The 20,349-nt window shown below is 35.6% G+C and overlaps 1 protein-coding gene across 4 annotated transcripts in view; it reads right to left on the reverse strand.

Moving 5' to 3' along the window:
• LOC150088917 (FYVE, RhoGEF and PH domain-containing protein 2-like) overlaps positions 1 to 20,349 on the reverse strand; it is a 227,575-nt gene that overhangs the window by 25,405 nt on the left and 181,821 nt on the right. For all 4 annotated transcript variants that reach the window (XM_090369721.1, XM_090369723.1, XM_090369722.1 and 1 more), the window contains 3 exons: positions 15,844 to 15,981; positions 7,566 to 7,745; positions 4,284 to 4,409 (listed from right to left, as the gene is read on the reverse strand). In XM_090369721.1, the coding sequence (XP_090225847.1) occupies positions 4,284 to 4,409; positions 7,566 to 7,745; positions 15,844 to 15,981 (444 nt within the window). The remainder of the gene's footprint in view (positions 1 to 4,283; positions 4,410 to 7,565; positions 7,746 to 15,843; positions 15,982 to 20,349) is intronic.

Genomic DNA, 20,349 nt, shown 5'->3' on the forward strand with positions numbered 1-20,349 from the left:
TCAAAGTTTTATATAATTGTAGTAATGTGTACCTGTCAGCTCCCCAGGTCATTGATGATACTGTACACAAGATGTTAAGTTTTGAGAGGCAGCTAGTTCGAAGTCTTAATATATGTTCATGAAAGGTTCGTTCTCTATCTAATGTTAAGCCTAAAAAAGATAAATTTTGAACAACAGGTACAGAAATTTTATTTAAGTATAAAACTGATTCAGGATGAAGACCACGCAATGTACAGAAGTGCATAACAGCTGATTTTTTCTCAGATATTCTATATCCATTATTTTTAGTCTATGCTTCTATTTTGTTCATGGATAATTGGAGCTGTCATTCAATTGTGTTCATGCTTTGTGATTGAAATGAAATGGAAAGATCATCTCCGTACATATATATTTCCAGTGAAGGTGGTATAAGCAAGTGCAACCCTGTTCACCCGCAGGGCAAACAGGGTTGCACTTAATACCGAACCCACGGGGACTCCTTCCTTTTGTATATATATTGTAGATAAACAGCCTTTATATCGTACCTGAAATGTTCTGTCACTAAGGAATTTTTCTATAAATTGAAGAAGTTGTCCTCTGTATCCTAACTGAAATAGATCTTGTAGGATTCTGAATCTCCATGTTGTGTCAAAAGCTTTTTCAAGATCTAGATTTACCATCATCATATGCTGTTTTCTTATAAGTTTCTAATATTTGTTTCAACTTTGACATGTACATCAAGTGTCTGTCTATTTTTCCTAAATCCAAATTGGTGGGGTGATAAACCATTCTCTTTTTCCAGCAACCACATAAGTCTGTTGTGCACCATTCATTCAAGGATTTTCCCTAAGTAGCTGGTCAGTGAAATAGGGCAATAATTATATGTATAGGAAGGATTTTTCCAGGTTTGGGAAATGCAGGGACAATTGCATGCTGCCATATGGATGGATACAGGTTGTTCAGAAAAATTCTATTATATAGAGCTAGCAGGATACCCAGACAATCAGAGTTTAGGTGTTGTAGCATAGTATAATAAATACCATCGGGACCTGGTGCACTATTAGGAAAATTTGTAATAGTCAGCTTGCTCTTTATATTTTTGAAAATCTGCTGTAGCTTGTATCTGCTGATGTGGAAGCGAAAGATTTGACAAGAATTTCTGATATCTTGTCTGTTGTAGAAATGTCCTGCCCTTTCCAATGGAAGATTGGATATCTTCCACTCAAAATCTGAATTTTTTTAAACACCAAACCAGGCCTCGAGTTCCTAGTAAGTGTGGAAGCAAATATGATCCAAGAATTTTTCTTGGCCTTTCTCTGAATTCTCCTCGCTTCAAGCTTTGGCTTTTTTATATGTAATCAAATTGACTGTAGTTAGATATTTCAGAAATTCATTCTTTTTTTTTGGTAGTTGTTGGCGCATCGGCTTCTGTGGCCATAATGCACTTCCCAAGGTTTTTGCAGTACTTTGATCCAAGCCCGAGGCGGGATTTGAACCCGCGACCTTTGGGTTTCCAGACAGGCACTTTACCCACCCGGCTAGCCCGGTCAGCCTGAAATTCATTCCATGCACGATTTTGTTTTGTTTTTGCCATCACACATTCTCCATTCCACCAAGAGTTGTACCGTGCCTGTTTTGCCTTACTCATTTGAGGTATCATTGCTTTTGAAACTTCTAAAAGTTGGTCATTGATATATATATGACAGCATCATCTATTGGCAGGGGTTCTATTAATTGCTTATCCAGCTTGATTAATTGCATATATTTACTCCAATCAGCCTTTTTTAAAATTCCATACTGTTCTGGTTTCTTCTGTAAGAGTCAATTGTGTCTGTATGGAACATATTATTGGAAAGTAATCACTGTTGTAAGGATCATTTAATACAAACCATTCTATATTGGGATAAATTGATGGAGAATATATTGTTAAGTCTATTGCAGAAGTAATACCTGTAGCCAAACTGATATAAGTATGAGATCCGGTATTCAGCAAATTCAGCTATTGATCATCTAGGCAAGTTTCAATCAAGTTACCATTACTGTCCATGTGAGAAGTTCCCCACAGATGATGATGGGCATTCGTGTTTCCCATGAGGCAATAGGGAGGTTGAAGCTGCATAGAAAGATTGTTTAATTCCGATCTGGAAAGAGGACGATTTGGTGGAAGATAAAGGAATGAAATTGTGATAAAAATTCCAATGGCTATTCTCACTGCTAATGCTTCTAAGTTGGTCTTTAATGTTATTTGCCCAAAATTGCCACTCCTCCTTTGGCAGTTCTATTATCATATCTGTCTCTTCGGAAAAGTGTATAGTTTTGAAATGTGAGTGAAGATTGAGGTGTTAAATGGGTCTCCTGAAGGCAAATGCAGACTGGTTTATACTACTGAATAATATCTTTTATGTCATCCATGACAGTTCCATCGTATAATAATATGTTGCATTATTTAGGTTTCTAAACTATTTGTTGAATCTGACTGAGTTTTTTCATTTATCATATTTGGGTCTGTCTTTCTTCGGAAAATTAGGAAGAAGTGTATCAATATCTTCTGCAGGGTGAAGTTCTAGTACTTTCTTTGCCTGTTCATCAGTATCTATTTTGTCTATGTTTGTTTGTTTGTTTCTGTTTACACTGTTTATTAGATGCTGTTTGCTTTGTTTTTGAAGATGTTAATTCTGATTTTTGCTTTCCAGGCACAGAAATATCCTACTCTTTCTTGTGAAGTTGTTTTTGTCATTAATATTACTTTACTCCAGTCTATCATTTGATTTGGAAGTATTACCACCTCCGTTTGAGTGGCTATAGTTTGCTGTCGTTTCACTACTGAAGCATAGGAACATGAAGGTTTGGTTGCACGTATCTGTTTTCTTGCTTCCGGATAAGACACTTTATTTTATATTTGTTTTCCCAATATCCACATTTCGCATGACTTCGAAAAAAGCAGGGTGATTTCCATGACAGAGTGGTGTAGAGGAGGTGCAGTTTGCTTGATTGTGTTCTTTCAATCCACAGAGTGCACAGAAGGGATCACTGCGACATGTCGCCTGAGAGTGTCCATATCACTGACAGTTGTAACAGCTTATTGGATTCGGTATATATGGCTGGATTCTGCAATTTCAATATCCTGCTTTAACTGAATGGGGAAGAGAAGGATTGTTAAAGGTGAAAATAACTGATCGGGTTGGAGTGAGAATGCCATCTTTCTTCATCATTATCCTTCTGACATGTATCACATGTTCTGTTCGCTCATGCAGTAACTCTTCCTCTGAAACAGTCAAAAGGTTCCATTCAATAATAACACTTTTTGATATATTCGAGGAATTATGTGGAGTAACTTCAAATGTTAGTCCCGGAAAGGTCTTGATTTTTAATAATTTCTCAGATTGATGACTTAGCGAGGTTTCTACTAAGAGATCACCTGATTGTAATTGTTTTATCATTTTTGGTGATCCAACCATGGACTCTATAGTCTTCTGGACTAAGAATGGGGATAATTTCCCGAGGGGTTGGGTTGATAACGAAATGTATCACCAAAAAGAAAGGAACAGTAGGCTGAGAGCTGTTGATTTTCATTCTCTTAGCCTGAGACATGTTCTGCAATTCATCAGATTTATTGGAGTTAACTTTCTCCAATCTTGTGTTGTTAGTCTGGTCCATTTTAAACTCCTGGGTGGTGTCTTTTCACCCAGGTTCAGCCCCGCCACAGGGAGGCAGGAGTAGTGCCACCAAGTGACCAAGCAAGTAAAAAAGAAGGTTAGTAAACAGAAAAGTTAAGAAAGGTTACTTTCCTTTCTGTAAACTTCTTCCTTATGCTTTAAGAAAGAATACTCTTATTATATATTAGAATAATGGAAGAAAAAAAAAAAAATGTCTGAGTCAAAGGGAAAATCTTATCTCTCTAATGCAATCACAGTAGAAGTCGCAGGGAAGATCATCTGGCCTCAAGATTCGCTTAGCACGCAGGGTAGGGGTAAACATATATCAATAATATTTTAATAATACAGCACATTTCATTAAAATCCAGGATAACCTTCACATATTCAAAACAAGCCAAATGTAAAAATAAACTATTCACATATAATTTATGTTCACATTTTAAAACTATGATGGAAAAAAAAAACTACCAGAGAAATATATCATCCACATCAGAGTTGCACACAATTTGATGTGTGCAATAATGATGTATATACTATTCAAAACAATTAAATTGGCTCCAGTATCTTATATAGAGCAGTACTGAAACATTAGCTCAACTCTCCAATTAAATTAGTTAAAATAAATGAATTTATGATTGTTTTACTTACCCCATCAGAATTAAATGAATATAAAACAAAGTCATCATGTAGAGCGAACCAGCGCCGAACCCAAAATCTGCTTCGGGCCTTTAACTGTAAATACCCATTGACTACAGCTGGGTCTGTTGGTTGTACCTAGAAGGAAAAAAATTATTTAAGACAAAAATCTATTGAGTACATTAAATAGCATTAGCACTCCAAATGATGCAAGAAAACAAGCTTACACAGCATCAGCCAAAAAAATAAAATAATATCTCCCATTTCACCTATTGATTCCTTCCAATAGTTTATCTTTCCTTAAATTTATATAAACTATCAACTTCCACAATAGCACATGAAAGTTGGTTCCAACAATCAACCATCTGTTGGCTGAAGACAAACTTTGCCACATCTATTCTGCAACCATCATCCCTCAATTTCAGCCCCCTCACATGTGTGGTCTGAGCAAGAGGAAAATCCCATCAGAATTGAGCTAGCTCAATCTGTTCAAAGCCTTAAGTACTTTTATCAGCCCTTTAAATTCAAATTTATTTACTATATCCCTAGCATTTGTACATGCAGGCATACGTGCACCTGTTCTTACTCTTAGTTACCCTAACAACCCATGTATGTACTTGTTTCATGATGCCTCCCAGCAGTTCTTGGAATCCCAATACCTTGCTTTCAAGCTTGCTGCTCATTCCAATAGAAGCAGCACAGGTGAAAGTGATTCTTGCATTGCAAGAATCACTTTCACCTCTGCCTGTGGCAATTGTTAATCTATTTAGTCTGTGTATCCTCCCAAGCTAGTAGTTTTCTGACCCACACAACATTACCTCAATAGTATCAGCAAATATTCTTGCACCCTTTCTATTTAAGGGTATCCCATCCCTAGAAGCAGTCTCCCCTGTTAACAAGCACAAACCACACAGAAAAATTCTATCCCATGAGTCTTGCACAATCTCTTCAGGGTGGGCCAAACTGATTGACAAGGCTCTCATCATATACTCCCTTCTATAGTGTCTGAGCAGAATTGCAGACACTTAAATTTAACCCTAACTCGCAACTTTTTTTTCAATATTGACCTGTACTTAGTAAGTCCTCAGAACTCCTACTCTTAATGTCATTGATGCTAACATGTACAATATCACCTTTTGTGCCCTTAAAGTATATCTGCTCTACGTCATCAACTTTTGCTCCTGGCTGACACACATTGGTCTTATTTCACCTATCCTTTTTGCACAATATATTTCCGGTTTCCCTGACAGTAGAGTAGAGTAATGGACAACTAGCTGCTATGGGACCAGCACATTCTGTCTTGAATGTTGCTTGATCAAGTGCAGGCTCTGGCATTAAATGTGGGCAGCTGAAAGCTTGGACCCCAATTTAATTCCTTCGAGGGTATCCACTCTGTTTTTCAAGCTGTCATAAAAGGCCATAACAATGCTGAGCTGGTGCCTAATATCCTCACATCGAGTCGAACACACACGCGCATGCATACACCTTAGCTTTGGCAATATCATGTCCCATTCCTGAAAGCTCTGCAAACATCAAACAAGCCATACATCCCATAAGGCCGTGATTCGAAGGATAACTGCTCCCCCCTCCTCAGGCACTCCTACTAGCTTGAGCCCTTTGCTTTGCTGCTCTGAGGCATGATTTTTGTTCGAATTCAATGTAATTAAAATTACTTCACTAAACTAATATATCTATGAAGTTTATGTTATGCCAATTACAGAGAAGATCCATGTGACAACTTGTACTGTTTAGTTAGCTGTTATGGGGCAGTAACCTGGTTGGGTAGGATATCTCATGTTGGCCATCATCCTGGCCACAATTCTCAAATGTCAGAAGCACATTATATCTCATATTGTGACTACCTTCACAATGAGATACCAGGTATTGCACTACTTTGAATAAATAACGCTTCTCTAGTAGAGGAGACTACTGTTATTTATTCTCAGTAGGCACCACCACCACCCAGATGCATTTTGGAGCTTGTTGGCTCACTCATCAGTGGGCAGGCAGGTACCTCCTGATAATGCAGACATGCTATCACGGTTGCGAAGTTAATTCCACAATATGAGAGATGCCAAATGGTGAAGATAATGATAATATTTTGAAGAATAAATGCACAAGGCATAATATGTTATGGGCTGAGATTAACTATATAATATTGGTGTAAATACACCATAGTTTACCCATAAATTTAATTACATAAGTAGTAAATAACAGTAATCTCCTCTACTAGAGAAGCATTATTTATTCGAAGTAGTGCAATATCTGGTATCTTGTTGTAAAGGTATAATATGAGATATAATCAAACTATGCCATTACACTACTTATGTAGTTAAATTTATGGGTAAACTATGGTATATTTACACCAATATTATATAGTTAATCTCAACCCATACCATATGCCTTGTGCATTTAGTTTCAAAATATTAGCTGATGAACACACACAGTGTCGAAAGCTTCTTTTAAGTATTTTATTTTATTTTATAAAAAGGGAATTTTATCAAAGGTGAATATACTATGCAAGAAGGATAGGTGGAACAGGACCAGGGTATGTCTGCTAGGGGAAAAAGTTGATATGTTGTACACGTTGGAACGAATGACACTAAGATTAAGAGATCTGCAAATTTACTCAACAAGTACAGGTCATTGTTGAAAAAGTCACGAGTTAGGGTTGAATGTGAAAGTGTCTGCAATTCTGCCCAGAAACGATAAGAGGTTGAATGTGAAAGTGTCTGCAATTCGGCGCAGAAATGATAAGAGGCAATGATTAGGCCACATCTTGAGAAGAACAATGAGAATAAAAGGATGTTCCTACCAAGAAAGATTTGGTAAGAACATCCTTTTATTCTCATTGCTCAGATTTATTCTCAGTCAGACCTCCCTGCAGCATCTCAAGACTAGGCACCTGCAGGGAGATCCGATTGAGACATTTAAGGCTTTGAATGGACTGAGTATTCTCAATGCTGATGGCATCCTTCCTCTTGCTCAGACTACATACAAAGGAACAAATTCAAATTGAAGATAGTTGCAGGACAGATGCATGGAAATTTGCCTTCAGCCAGTGGGTAGTTAAATATTGGAACAAGCTTCCATCTGGTGTTGTAAAAGTAGGTAGTTTTGAATAAATTCAAGGAAGAACTAGACTATTAGAGGGGATGTACAGATGATATGGAAAAGTGGTGGTGGGTTTATTTGGCATTAGCCAAATAAACCCACCATTATATTATATTTGCCATTACTAATATAACAATAAAACATTAATAATAACACCCCCCCCTCTAAAAATACACATACATCTAAAACTCCATGTCGCCGTATAGGGCTGTCTCTGCTTTTCGTACTTTCATCACTCAAGTCTACTTTATCTCCAGGACTCCTAGACAGGACATTGTAACATTTTGCACATACCCGTCCTACTTTATTCCCATCATACACAAGAGGCACCTTATGAGAGAGACACTTTGTACATGCCACCTGGAATGATATTTTTATATTTATATATAAATATATGATATAAAATTAAATATTAAATTATTTTATATATATATATATATATATATATATATATATATGTATATTTTAATTAATATGATAAATAAAAGTAAAGATGGCAGTTCGAAACTCCGGAAAGCTTAAAAAATTACATGAAAACGTTAAAAGAAAGTTACGATAGCCTACATCAGATAAAGGCGGGAAAAATTTACTAAACACAGAACTCCGAAACGGGGATAAAATATGAAATATTAATAAATAATGAAATCTGATGTCAGCAAAATAAATATTGATGCTAAATCAGGTAATCAGATATGCTAAATCATATCCAGTTTATTTAACTCTCTGATGTTTTCTGTTTTTACTCTTTAATACAATCTTTTATATATTATATTATTATATATATATATATAATTATTGATAAAAAAGTAAAGAAAGAAAGTTAAAACGACAATAACTAACTAATATGTAAATAATATTTATGAGTCAATGCAGTTGCAAGCAATCATGCAATACACCCATAATGTCTATAATATTAAGGGTAATATAGAGAACCATTAGAATAAGCAAATCAATCCAATAATAATACCATCAGGAACCTAAGAAAACGCAAAAAAAAAAAAAAAAAATTATCGCTTTTTACCGACACTCTAGATGACTTCAACTGGGGCCAACCACCCAGAATGAAGACAAAAAACGACAAGAGGTTCTTTGTTTCTGTGATGATCAATATATGCTAAGTAATTTAAATCTAAACCAAATATAAACCAGTATAGGCCGAATGTAAATCGAATATAAATAAATCGAAAGAAGATAATAAAAGTTAAGAAAATTTAGAAATATTAGAATCAAAGGTAAGAAATATAAGTAAAATATAAAAGTAAGCATATATTAATCATCGTTGACCCGACAGAGAACGTAATTTAATGATTAAAATAAGATTAAATATATAATACATACTACATATTGACCGTATCTAGCACATAATGTAATAGTTGTCAAAATAATGTGGTGCCCCCTATGTGATGGATACGGTAAAAATAAATAATTAAATTAACGCATAGAGAAACATGCAGATAGTAAGAAGAAAAACTAAAGGAGTAGGAATAATAGAACCTGAACTCCACAGAGGCGAAAAATAGTAGTATAGATAAGAAATAGTTTCTCCTACGTCCTCGGATTGCCCTAATAATTTCGGAGAAATAAAAATAAAGAGTGTAGGACAGTTTAAAGACATTACAAGATATAAGTTGTGGCTCGGGTATGTCCGGGGTCGCAAACCCGTTCCTATAGTAGGATCCTGAGCTGAATTACCTGAGCTGAATTCTTACCTTTGATTCTAATATTTCTAAATTTTCTTAACTTTTATTATCTTCTTTCGATTTATTTATATTCGATTTACATTCGGCCTATACTGGTTTATATTTGGTTTAGATTTAAATTACTTAGCATATATTGATCATCACAGAAACAGAGAACCTCTTGTCGTTTTTTGTCTTCATTCTGGGTGGTTGGCCCCAGTTGAAGTCATCTAGATTGTCGGTAAAAAGCGATAAATTTTTTTTTTTTTTTTTTTGCGTTTTCTTAGGTCCCTGATGGTATTATTATTGGATTGATTTGCTTATTCTAATGGTTCTTTATATTACCCTTAATATTATATATATATATATATATATATATATATATATATATAAAAGACAAATTTACAAAAAAAACCAACTTAAATTGTTTTTTTAAATAAGAAGATACATAAAATTGAAATAACTAATAACAGTGAAAGACTAGTACAAATAAATTCTATATTAAATGTTACAATAATGGTTTTTTCCTTAAGGAGAAAAACTGTCTTTCTAAAAGATCTAAAATCAGAAAGAACTAAAATTCCTTCAAGGACATTTGACTGGAGTTCAGTCTACTTGATTACATTTCTAACTTAGATTCAGAGGGGGGGGGGTGATCATTCAAAGGAAGAAGACCACTCAAAATAGACTGCAGATGCACAAACAACAGAAGACAATATTTTTGGCTTAAGAATAAAAGTGGGTTGATTAATAAACTAGGCTCCTCCGCAGCCAGGTGGGAAGGAGCAGCATACGCTTCTTGATTAGACCGGGGTTCGAGCCTGTCACCACCTGCATCCTCCGTCATACAGAGGATGCGGAAAGGTCAGGGAATGACCACCACATATCCCAGAGCAATATGGCCTTAGCTGCTAATGCTCCTAAAAACCCAATAACAAAAATTAATAAACTAATATTATCATTTACTATAACTTCTATAATCTTTCCTCTGGGATTTGTGGTTGATTACTGTCAGATATTCTTAGAAAGTTCAGGCTTCTCACAAACCTAAAACAGAAACTCAGTTATAGCTCACACACAGCATGGTTTTGTTAAGGGAAAGTCTTGCCTGACCAATTTGATTGGATACTATGATGCAGTCACAAAAGAACTGGATGCAGGGAATAACTTTGATATTATATATTTGGATCTTAGAAAGGCTTTTGATACTGTTGCACATGGAAGACTGCTGCACAAATTGGAGCAGTGTGGCATTGGAGGCAAATTTCTGCTTTGGATAAAGGGATGGTTGAGGGGGAGAAGACAGAGTGGCAATCAATGGACACTGCTCATCGTGGACTAATGTTATTAGTGGAGTCCCTCAGGGTTCAGTGTTGGGTCCATTGTTTTCTGTATTTATAAATGATATTGATGATGGTATATCAAGCTTAATGTCCAAGTTTGCAGACGATACAAAGGTTGGCAGGGCTGTTAAGGACACTACTGACGCTATGCTGCTGAAACAGGATCTGGAAAGATTGAGCAGATGGGCTGAGAGGTGGCAAATGGAGTTTAACATTACATTTGTCAAAGTACTACATATGGGAAACAGTAACCCCAGAGCAACGTATCAACTCCGTGGTACTACACTGACAGTGGTGGAGAATGAAAAGGACCTGGGGGTAATTGTGCAGGCAGATATGAAGTTCTCTGAGCAGTGCAGACGAGCTGCAAGAGTAGCTCATGGTGTCTTGTCAATGATATACAGGAATTTTTCTAGCAGGGATAAGGAGGTGATTATTCCCTTGTATAAGGCAATGGTAAGGCCACATGTTGAGTACTGTATACAGGTCTGGAGGCCTCATTTCAAGAAGGATGTAGAGCTGCTGGAACGGGTACAGAGAAGGGCAACAAGATTAGTAAATGGAACAAAGGGTTGCTCTTACGAAGAAAGGCTTAAGTTTTGCAAATTACAGTGTCTGGAGACTAGGCACTGGCGAGGTGATCTGATAGAGGTGTATAAAGCCTTGAATGGTTTGAGCATGCTCAATGCCAATGGGATTCTTCCTCTTGCTCAGAATAATCACATGAGAGGGCATAAATTCAGATTGAGGAAAGACAGATGTAAGATAGATGTGCAGAAATTTGCCTTTAGCCAGCGGGTAGTTGGTTGGTGGAACAGACTTCCATCCCTTGTTGTGGAAGTTGATAGCCTAAATAAATTTAAGGCTCAGCTGGACAGGTATTTCGAATGAACGGAGGGGTGAAATGGAAGTGTGTGGGTTTTTTTTTGGCTGATGCTGCATAAGCTTGCTTTCTTGCATCATAAGCCTCTACTAATGCTAATACATAGCTATAGAAAACATACAGAAGCTGCAAGGGTATCATCAAATAGTATGAGCATTAAAACTGCCAATTAGATAATTACAGATCACAAAGCATTCCTGAACTACTGACTTGGAAAATATGCTAGAAATATCTAACAACCAGTAAAACATGTTCAGTATAACAGATTCGTAATTAATAATCATTAAAGTTCCATTCTTGGTTGCAGACTGTCTAACGAAAAGTCTGAAAGCAATTAAACAACCAGTGTGTTATTAAATCCACAAGAACATCAAGGTAACTGAAGTATACAAAACAAGACAACATCACCTAGGTATTTCCTAGCTAACTGGGTATTTTTTCGGTCAGTATAACAAATTGAATAATGTGCTTACCTTTACCGTGGCAAGGTCATAGCAAAGATAAGCAGGAACATTAGTTTGCACATGATACCAAAAGAAAATTACTACTATAGATCAAGCACTATGTCCCTGTGATTAGCCAAAATATGTTACATCAGCCATTTCTATCACACAAGTAGTGCTAAGGCATCATTTTTGTATATACTATAACAACAAACTGAAATTTGCAAAAATATAGATGTATACAAACATTGTGAAGCAAATCATGAGTTCTACACTTTCATAAAGAAAAATACACACACTATTTTCAGTGAGTTGCATTACCCATATAAACAATTTCAGGGTTTATCATCAGTGGTTAAGAAGGCACTCTCAGTAAAATGGCAACCTAGTTGTGATAGGTTTCAACAACATGAAAGATACCACAAGGGGAAGATGGGTAACTCCATATAATAAGTCTAGAGTCAGGCTTCTCAATTAAATTACATAAAGAGCCACTAACCTCTACTGTTGAGCTTGTGTGTGCGATTTGCAGGTGTTCTGTATTTTCATCAGTAAGCGAGCTCCTGTATCTTGACTTGATGAATGTTAATGAGCTAAAAGCCCTTTCACAAATCCAGGTTGATCCAAACATTGTTAGAATTTTTATAGCCACCATTGTGGTTTCAGGATATTCATTGTTGGTGTGCAGCTCTATCCAAAATTGTGTAGTGAGTAGACATAAATAATTCAGTAACCCTTGGTTTTGTTGTAAATTCACACATTTCCATTTTAAACTGGGCCTCATCTACTTAAAACCATTCTTTTATTTCCTGTATCCATTCAAATGTGATTTCTACTGATAGAGGATTGGCAGCAAATCATAGCACACTGTTTGCCTTCCAAATTTTTGAATCTATGATCAAACTCACTTTTCAGTTTTATTTAAGCCTGCCAACAAGCCCACTGCTTTCATCTATCATGCCGGAGCCCCATATGTTGTAATGAAAAGCAAATCTTTAGTTTGAAGTTCTTTGGAAGTATATAATTTTAAAGCTTCATTACAGATTACTTCATTACAGATTACAAATTCATTAATTTTTACACCTTGAATGAAAAGCTCAAGTTTCTTTTTGAAACTTAAGATAAAAACTCAGAGTTCACTGATATTTTTATCTGTCCTTGGCAACAAATATTTAGATCATTAATGTAAAAAAAAAATATCTACCAAAAATGCTACATTAGAAAGATGGTGGGCATTTCTCAAAATGTCAGAAAAATATTTAGTTTTATCACAGTCTTCAATCTGCTGCAAAAAACTCAATTTCACTTCATAAATCCCACATCCTTTTCAGCATTCTTCCCTTGCTTAACCACCTCACCTTGTTGTAAGCAACCAGGTGAGAAAACTCAGCATCAACATTTTTTTAAAACTTTTAGCTGCCTGTGTGACAGTTAATTTTCTGCAATCAAAATCTGCACTAATTTGGTCATTTCAGTCAGGAGAAAGTCCCCACTCAGTTTTGAACACAGTGTTGTAGTATGTATAATACAGTGATAAGATTGTGTTTTGTTTATTTAAGCCTGCCAACAAGCCCACTGCTTTCATCTATCATGCCGGAGCCCCATATGTTGTAATGAAAAGCAAATCTTTAGTTTGAAGTTCTTTGGAAGTATATAATTTTAAAGCTTCATTACAGATTACTTCTCCTGTTGTCCATCCATGTAGAGCTATTAGCCCCAACAAATCTTCAACAAATACATTACCATTAAAGAATCACACAAAAACTGCAAGCTGGGCTGCATCTGTGCAATGGCTAAAGAAGAGCATCTGTGCAATGGCTAAAGAAGAGCATTTGCATGTAGACAGTTCAGCAAGCAGTTGATCGGCTTCATTGTTTGCAAGTTCACAGCATTGTGTAGCCATATCATTTGTTAAATGAATCTTCTGAAACTTTAAATTTTCCTTCCTCCTCTAATACTTTTACCATTTCTAATATGCAAACGCAGTTTGCACGAACTCTGTTTCACTACCTCAACGTGAGTGATGGGTAGCTTTTTCTTAGATAGAATCCCCCATACATTTTTTCTGTGATGCAGAAGGTCCATACAATATTACATTAGCCTGCCTGTATGGTGTTTAAGTTATCTAGCTTATTTTTTCTGCATTTTGAGTGCTGAGAAAATTTTACATGAAAATTGTTATGCTTGGTCTCAATGTCTTTTCAGATGCATGGAAATTTGCCTTACTTACATCCTAAGTAAGGGAAATCTAGTCCTGTCAGTTGTTAAAGTATCACATACTTTAACAACTGACAGGACTTCATTACAGATTGAAAACATGGATAAATTATTATTAAGTAGTATGAAACAAAAGTCACTTGTCCATTCTGTTTTAAATTGACGGTTTTCACTGTAAACTTTTTTGTTTGCAGAAAGATATTTTTGGCTAAAAGTGAATAAAAAAAGAATAAGAGGTAATTAAATTGGACACTTTGTGTAAAATTCGTAAATAAAACAATTATAAACACAGTTTGCACAAACTCAGTCACGGCTTGATAGAGCACAATGTCACCATGTGATATAAAAAAAAAAATTTAAAAAAAAGGGTGTAATTCCTCGTGTTTCATTTATATGAACAATTAAGTTTTAAAAACCTACCATGTAAATGACAAATTCAGGATTTCTAAAACGAATTTTTTTTTTTTTTTTTTAAAAAAGAGCTACTCTGGTTGGATTTCAAACATTTATATTGAATTATAAAATGGCTTATATTGAATTATAAAATGGTTGGCAATGCAACCATGTAGGTATCAGCTCTCAGGAAGTGACTTTCATCATGACAGAGAGGTGCGATGCTCTAGTGGTAATATCAGTAACTATAGTAACTTATCCGTTTTCAGTTTGGTAACAAATTCAAAATAACTTCTTATGAAAATGAATTCATATCTATTAAACTTTTTCTGATTTTTTCCACAATTTCCATACTCTTCAGCTACTAATGGGTGGGCCAGTTCAAACAACCTGGGAGGCTGGAAGGGGCCTGCAGGCTGCCATTTGAGAAGTCCAGGTCTAGAGTAAAAGTCCTTCAAAATCAGAAAACATAACTAACATACAAGTAGAGCTAATGTATCATTAGCACTTATATGATAGATGCAAACTAAACTTTAGTTTGCCATTAAAGTTATATACAAAGGGATAGATTAGCATTACTTGTCTGTGTAGAGATTTCTGCATATGACAAAAAAGCCGTGATGAAATGGCTTTTTTGTCATATGCAAAAGCTGTCAATTAGCATTAGCAGAGGCATATGATGCAAGAAAGCAAGCTTATGCAGCATCAGCAAAAAAAAAAAAAAAAACAACTCCCATTTCACGCCTCCATTCGTTCGAAATACCTGTCCAGCTGAGCCTATCAACTTCCACAACAAGGGATGGAAGTCTGTTTCCATCAACCAACTACCTGCTGGCTAAAGGCAAATTTCCGCACATCTATCCTACATCTGTCTTTCCTCAATTTGAATTTATGTCGTCTCAGGTGATTATTCTGAGCAAGAGGCAGAATCCCATTAAGAAAAGGTTGAATGCAGTTTTTATTTAATTCTGCTCATGTCATGTTCCTTTGATATTAGGAATTAGCATTCTGATGGACAGATATTTCAGCTCACAGTGACTATATATTGTTGTTGGTATTTTTGGCATAAGGGTTACTATGGCCAAAATGCACCAACAGTGACCATATACTATGTGGGATAAGTCCAGGAAAAAAATTCTACACTTCTGTCCAAAATCATCACTATCTTGCTTGCATATTAATTAATAACACAGCTATTAACAATAGCTATTGTTAATTCTGTAGCACTGTAAAAACAGCACTATTACATAACAAATGCTGTTTTTTTTCCCCCCTACTATAGCTACTAGGTAATTCAAGTTTATTACAATCAGTACTTTCTATAGCCATTTAATCACTATCATTTCATTTCCAGTTCTTATAAAAGAAGGGGGGAAAAAAAAAAACTTATTAAATTAGTTCATTGAAAAAAAAAAATCTGTTGTCTTCCACTTTGCATGTATATTACATATGTGATAAAACTATTTTTATAAACAAATCTTAGGAATCATATAAACTTACAATTCCACAGGCATGACAGTGATGCTTTCTCTTGAAAGTAAATGTGCTAAACTGATGGCCACAGGCCATGCAATTAGTAACACTTTCTGGTTTAATAAATGTAGGTGCTTTCACTCCAAGATCAGGAGTTCCAGGAGACTAAATAAAATAAAAGTAGAATTAAAAATTGAATTATATAAAAACATAATACCTTCAATTTTAATTTCACCAACAAATGGAAAAGTGCATAATTTTCTAAAGGCGATCTTATCAATTTTAATTTCCGCAAGTTTTTCTTTCAAAACTACAAGTTCAAACTATACGGATTAATGGGGTGAAGTTCATAAAATATAAAAAAACATTTGATACTATGTTCATCAAATAATTCATAATGAGACTTAGAGTATTAATTACAAACATAATATTATAAACATTTAGATAAAACTGTTATGAAGTTGACTTTTTTTTTTTACCTTCTTCCTTTAGTTTTAAAGTAACTCAATTTGTTTCAAAAATCACCACTATTTGTGAAAAACAAAATCTTTAAAATATATTCATGAAAGCTAAATAAAACAGATGAATGTCTGTGAAGATATACACTGTGCTGCCACTTTATTAGGTACACCCCTGCTGTGCACACAAATGGTTTGTCCCAGAACGTTGCAAGTCAAATGACAACAGTTGTGGATATAAATGCAGCAGAACAACCTTTCTAGTATCAGTTAAGCATACAAACTGTAGCAAGAATGAGGGAAAAGGAGCAATCTAACGGACTTTGAACGTGGCATGGTAGTAGGTGCAAGATGTGATGGACAAAGCATCTCTGAAACGGCAGTTCTCCTGAACTTTTCATGCACCACAGCTTCAAGATTGTATCGAGAATGGTGCAACGAACAGAAAACATCCTCTCAACGGCACTCCTGTGGAAGAAAATTGCTTGTTGATGAGAGGTCAGAGGAGGATGGCTAGAATTGTGCAAGTAAACAGACGGGCCACAATGTCACATATCACGTCAGAATACAACCTTGGTGTGCAGAACAAAATATCGCAACGGACCACTAGTCGCACTTTGTTGCGAATGGGCTACAACAGCCAACGGCCACATTGTGTACCTTTGTTATCAAGAAAAAGAGAGCACGCCTCCTGTGGGCACAGTAACACCAGCACTGGACTATCGAGGATTGGAAAGCAGTTGCTTGGTCTGACAAAGTGAAGTCCCTGGTGCATCATGTTTGATGGAAGGCTCAGAATTTGGGGAAACATGAATCCATGGACCTGTCATGTCTGACGACTACTGTGCAAGGTGGTGGGGGCAGTGTTATTGTGTGGGGAATGTTTTCTTGGCACACGTTGAGTCTATTGATACCCATAGATTCACATCTGAATGCCACATCTTACCTAAACATCGTTGCTGACTAAGTTCATCCATTCATGTTGACAGTTTATCCTCAGTCAGATGGTTACTTCCAGCACGATAATGCGCCAGTGCACAAAGCCCGAATCACTATGGAATGGTTCCAGGAACATGACAATGACTCTTTGCTGCAGTGACCCGCTCAGTCCGTGGATCTAATCCTATTGAACATCTTTGGGATAAGCTGGAAAGGGCTGTTCGCTGCAGGCCTACACCTCCGTCGAATCTCAAGGAACTGCGTGACACACATCTGCATGGTACTCCATTCCTGCACGTTTTCAGCATCTTGTTCAATCCATGCCTAGATGAATTCAGGCTGTTTTGAAGGCTAAAGGAGGCTCAACATGCTACTAGGTAGGTGTACCTAATAAAGTAGCAGCACAGTGTATGTTCATAATTCCCTCCCTTCCCCCATGTGCATATTAGGGGTAGAGGAACATTCTCATCCAGTGATGTAACACCAGTAGTCAATATGATGGATGCTTTGTCTTTATTACCTACCAAAAATGTTTCACAGTAGTACTGAACACTTAGGGCAGGAACACACTATCACGTCACGTGAATCTCGTCATAAAGTAGTACTCTGTGGTCCCTGTTTAGTGTAAACTGCGACGTCAGTCAGAGAAGAAATTGTAACATAGGTTGGCCAGATTAAAAAGTATCTTGAGGTACACAATGTTTGGGGTATTCATTCCTCGTTTAGGGGTACTCGCATTATATCTTAAGAAAACCGAACAATTTTAATAACAACCATTTTATTTCTATATTTTGTTGATTTTTACAAGTTCGAGGAATGCAAAATGAGTGCAATTTTAATAAAATTGCAAATTATAGCCCATGCTTTAATTTGTTTAATTTGGAAAATTTTATTGCAAGAGTTAAACACTAAAGGAAACTTTTTATAAATATTAATATCAAATGTTTTACATAATTGTTTACAATACATATTCAATAAACCTGATTAATTTTATCAAAAAGAAAATATTTACCTAGCAATACTTTTCACATTTGATCAAAATTTCTTTAACAGTTTTTCATTTTTTAGTGCACATGCATAAAATTCTTTGCATGACATTTTGGGATTGGTTTTCTGCAACAGTTCTCCTTCAGCATTCTTATTTCTATCCTTTTTCCACGCGTTAAACATTGAGCTAAATACTCGCTCTCTCATTGCATTTGAGTGAAGAAAAGCAAAGACAAAATTAATATTTTTTTCTGTTTTACATACTTTATATGCATTTAAAATTTTTATCCAAACATCTGTGGTATTTTTGAGGTCTTTTGTCTCAATATTTCTACGGAATGATTTCAACAGAACATATTCTTCATACAGCAAATCGATATTGATATTGGGAATTTTAAATAAAAAATTTGTTGCCTGAGCTTTAAACCATTACAACGAAATAAAAAAGTCAAGTAGAATGTAAAAGGTTACAAAATAAGCATAATATAAATATTCTGTAACCCCCTTTGTAAATAGGATAGAATGTTGCTTTTTGAGTCTTTAGGGGTGCATTTCAACAACTTTATCATCAGTTAATTCTTTCTTTCTTCCTAAATAATAATCTCAACAGGTTGTTTTATGATTTCTGCTTTTTTCAAATTCCCCATTTCAAATGTTAAAAAAGGGGTATCTTGGAAATTTTATTATACTTCCAAAAGGGGTACGTCTGGCAACCTGTAACATTGTATACATGTCATTCTCTTTGAGGAAAGCTGAAGCGAAATGAATTGCCACAGTTCATCCTCCTCTTCAGATTTTGAAGAAGATTTAGAAAATGCATGCATTCCTCTTATAGCAGAGAAAACAAAAGAGTGCGCAATGGATACACGACATCAACTGGAAAAAGGCGAATTCCATCATTTACTGCAGGACTTGAAGAAGATGAAAATCGTTTTAGGATGTACTTATGGATGAATAAAGAAGAATTTAATTTCCTATATAATCCAATTAAGGATGACATTCAAGGACAAAATACCCAGTTTCGAAATTCAATCAGCGCTAAGGAAAAATTAGTTATATGTTTAAGGAAAGTTAAAATACTGCAAGTTTAATTTTGAATAAGGACTTATTCTGTCAAAATACGAAACAAAAATTTTTAATGAAATTTAATAACAACAAAACTTCTTCTCAACCCTAAAAATTGAACTTGTAAGAAATCGTTATGTATGAGTTGTTCAAATTGAAATGATCAACTTGTTTGTCCTCTCAATTTGTAATTCTGTTGGTCTATTTTCCTCCTTTGGCCATTTTTGAGCATCCCTGTGACTGGACATTTGCGGTGAGTATGCCGAGTAGCTGGTCGAAGTGGAGGGTACTTCAGAATAGGCACAGGAGCAACGTCCTTGATGTTGTTGTTATTTGTTTTCGGATATTCTTACTTGTGCACTGAAAACAGATTATTTACTTTAATTTTCTATTTGCATTTCCTCCATTTTCCTCGTCACATGGTCACGCCTAATGAAATTTCTGTTCGAACAGAAAAATCTGAGTTCCTGACAATGTCATTCGGCCTTGAAGCCCGACGTGTTATCTTGTGAATACAGCCAATTAGAACACTGCGTCTCCGAGCAATAAAATAATGCTCCCCCACATTTTATTTTAGATATGTATACGAGTGAAGTCTCGTGAAGTGACAATAGTGTTTCCACCCTTATTGTAACACCATATTGCAGAAATTCTAAAAGTTTTTAGTGATCAAAGAAAAATGTACATAAAACTATACAGTACAGAACTAATCTTTGTTGGCAGTGGCAAGCAATAATGTTTGCAAGCAATCACATATTTGTTTGCAGCTTATATAAATCTAAGGAAGCTAGTACTACAGGATGATAGCACCTTCCTGCTTTTAATGCTTAAGAGATGTTGCAAGCACAGACATATGAATACATTCTTATTATCTATGATTATTTAGACACCCACATTGAACACACCTTCTAATAATGCAATTGGTCATGCATTATGGTGTACACTAATACCAATGTTGGTATTCATCACTTTTATTATTTCATGAAGCATTACACAGAGATTCTATCACTAATGACATATGCATTTAGGTAATGGAAGATACAAGGCAAGTCAAGAGCCCGTGTCTTGTATTGTGTGAGCCACT

The sequence above is a fragment of the Mastigoproctus giganteus genome, chromosome 3 (genome assembly GCF_048544385.1).
Source record: "Mastigoproctus giganteus isolate SK-2022 chromosome 3, ASM4854438v1, whole genome shotgun sequence".
Taxonomy (NCBI): Eukaryota; Metazoa; Arthropoda; class Arachnida; order Uropygi; family Thelyphonidae; genus Mastigoproctus; species Mastigoproctus giganteus.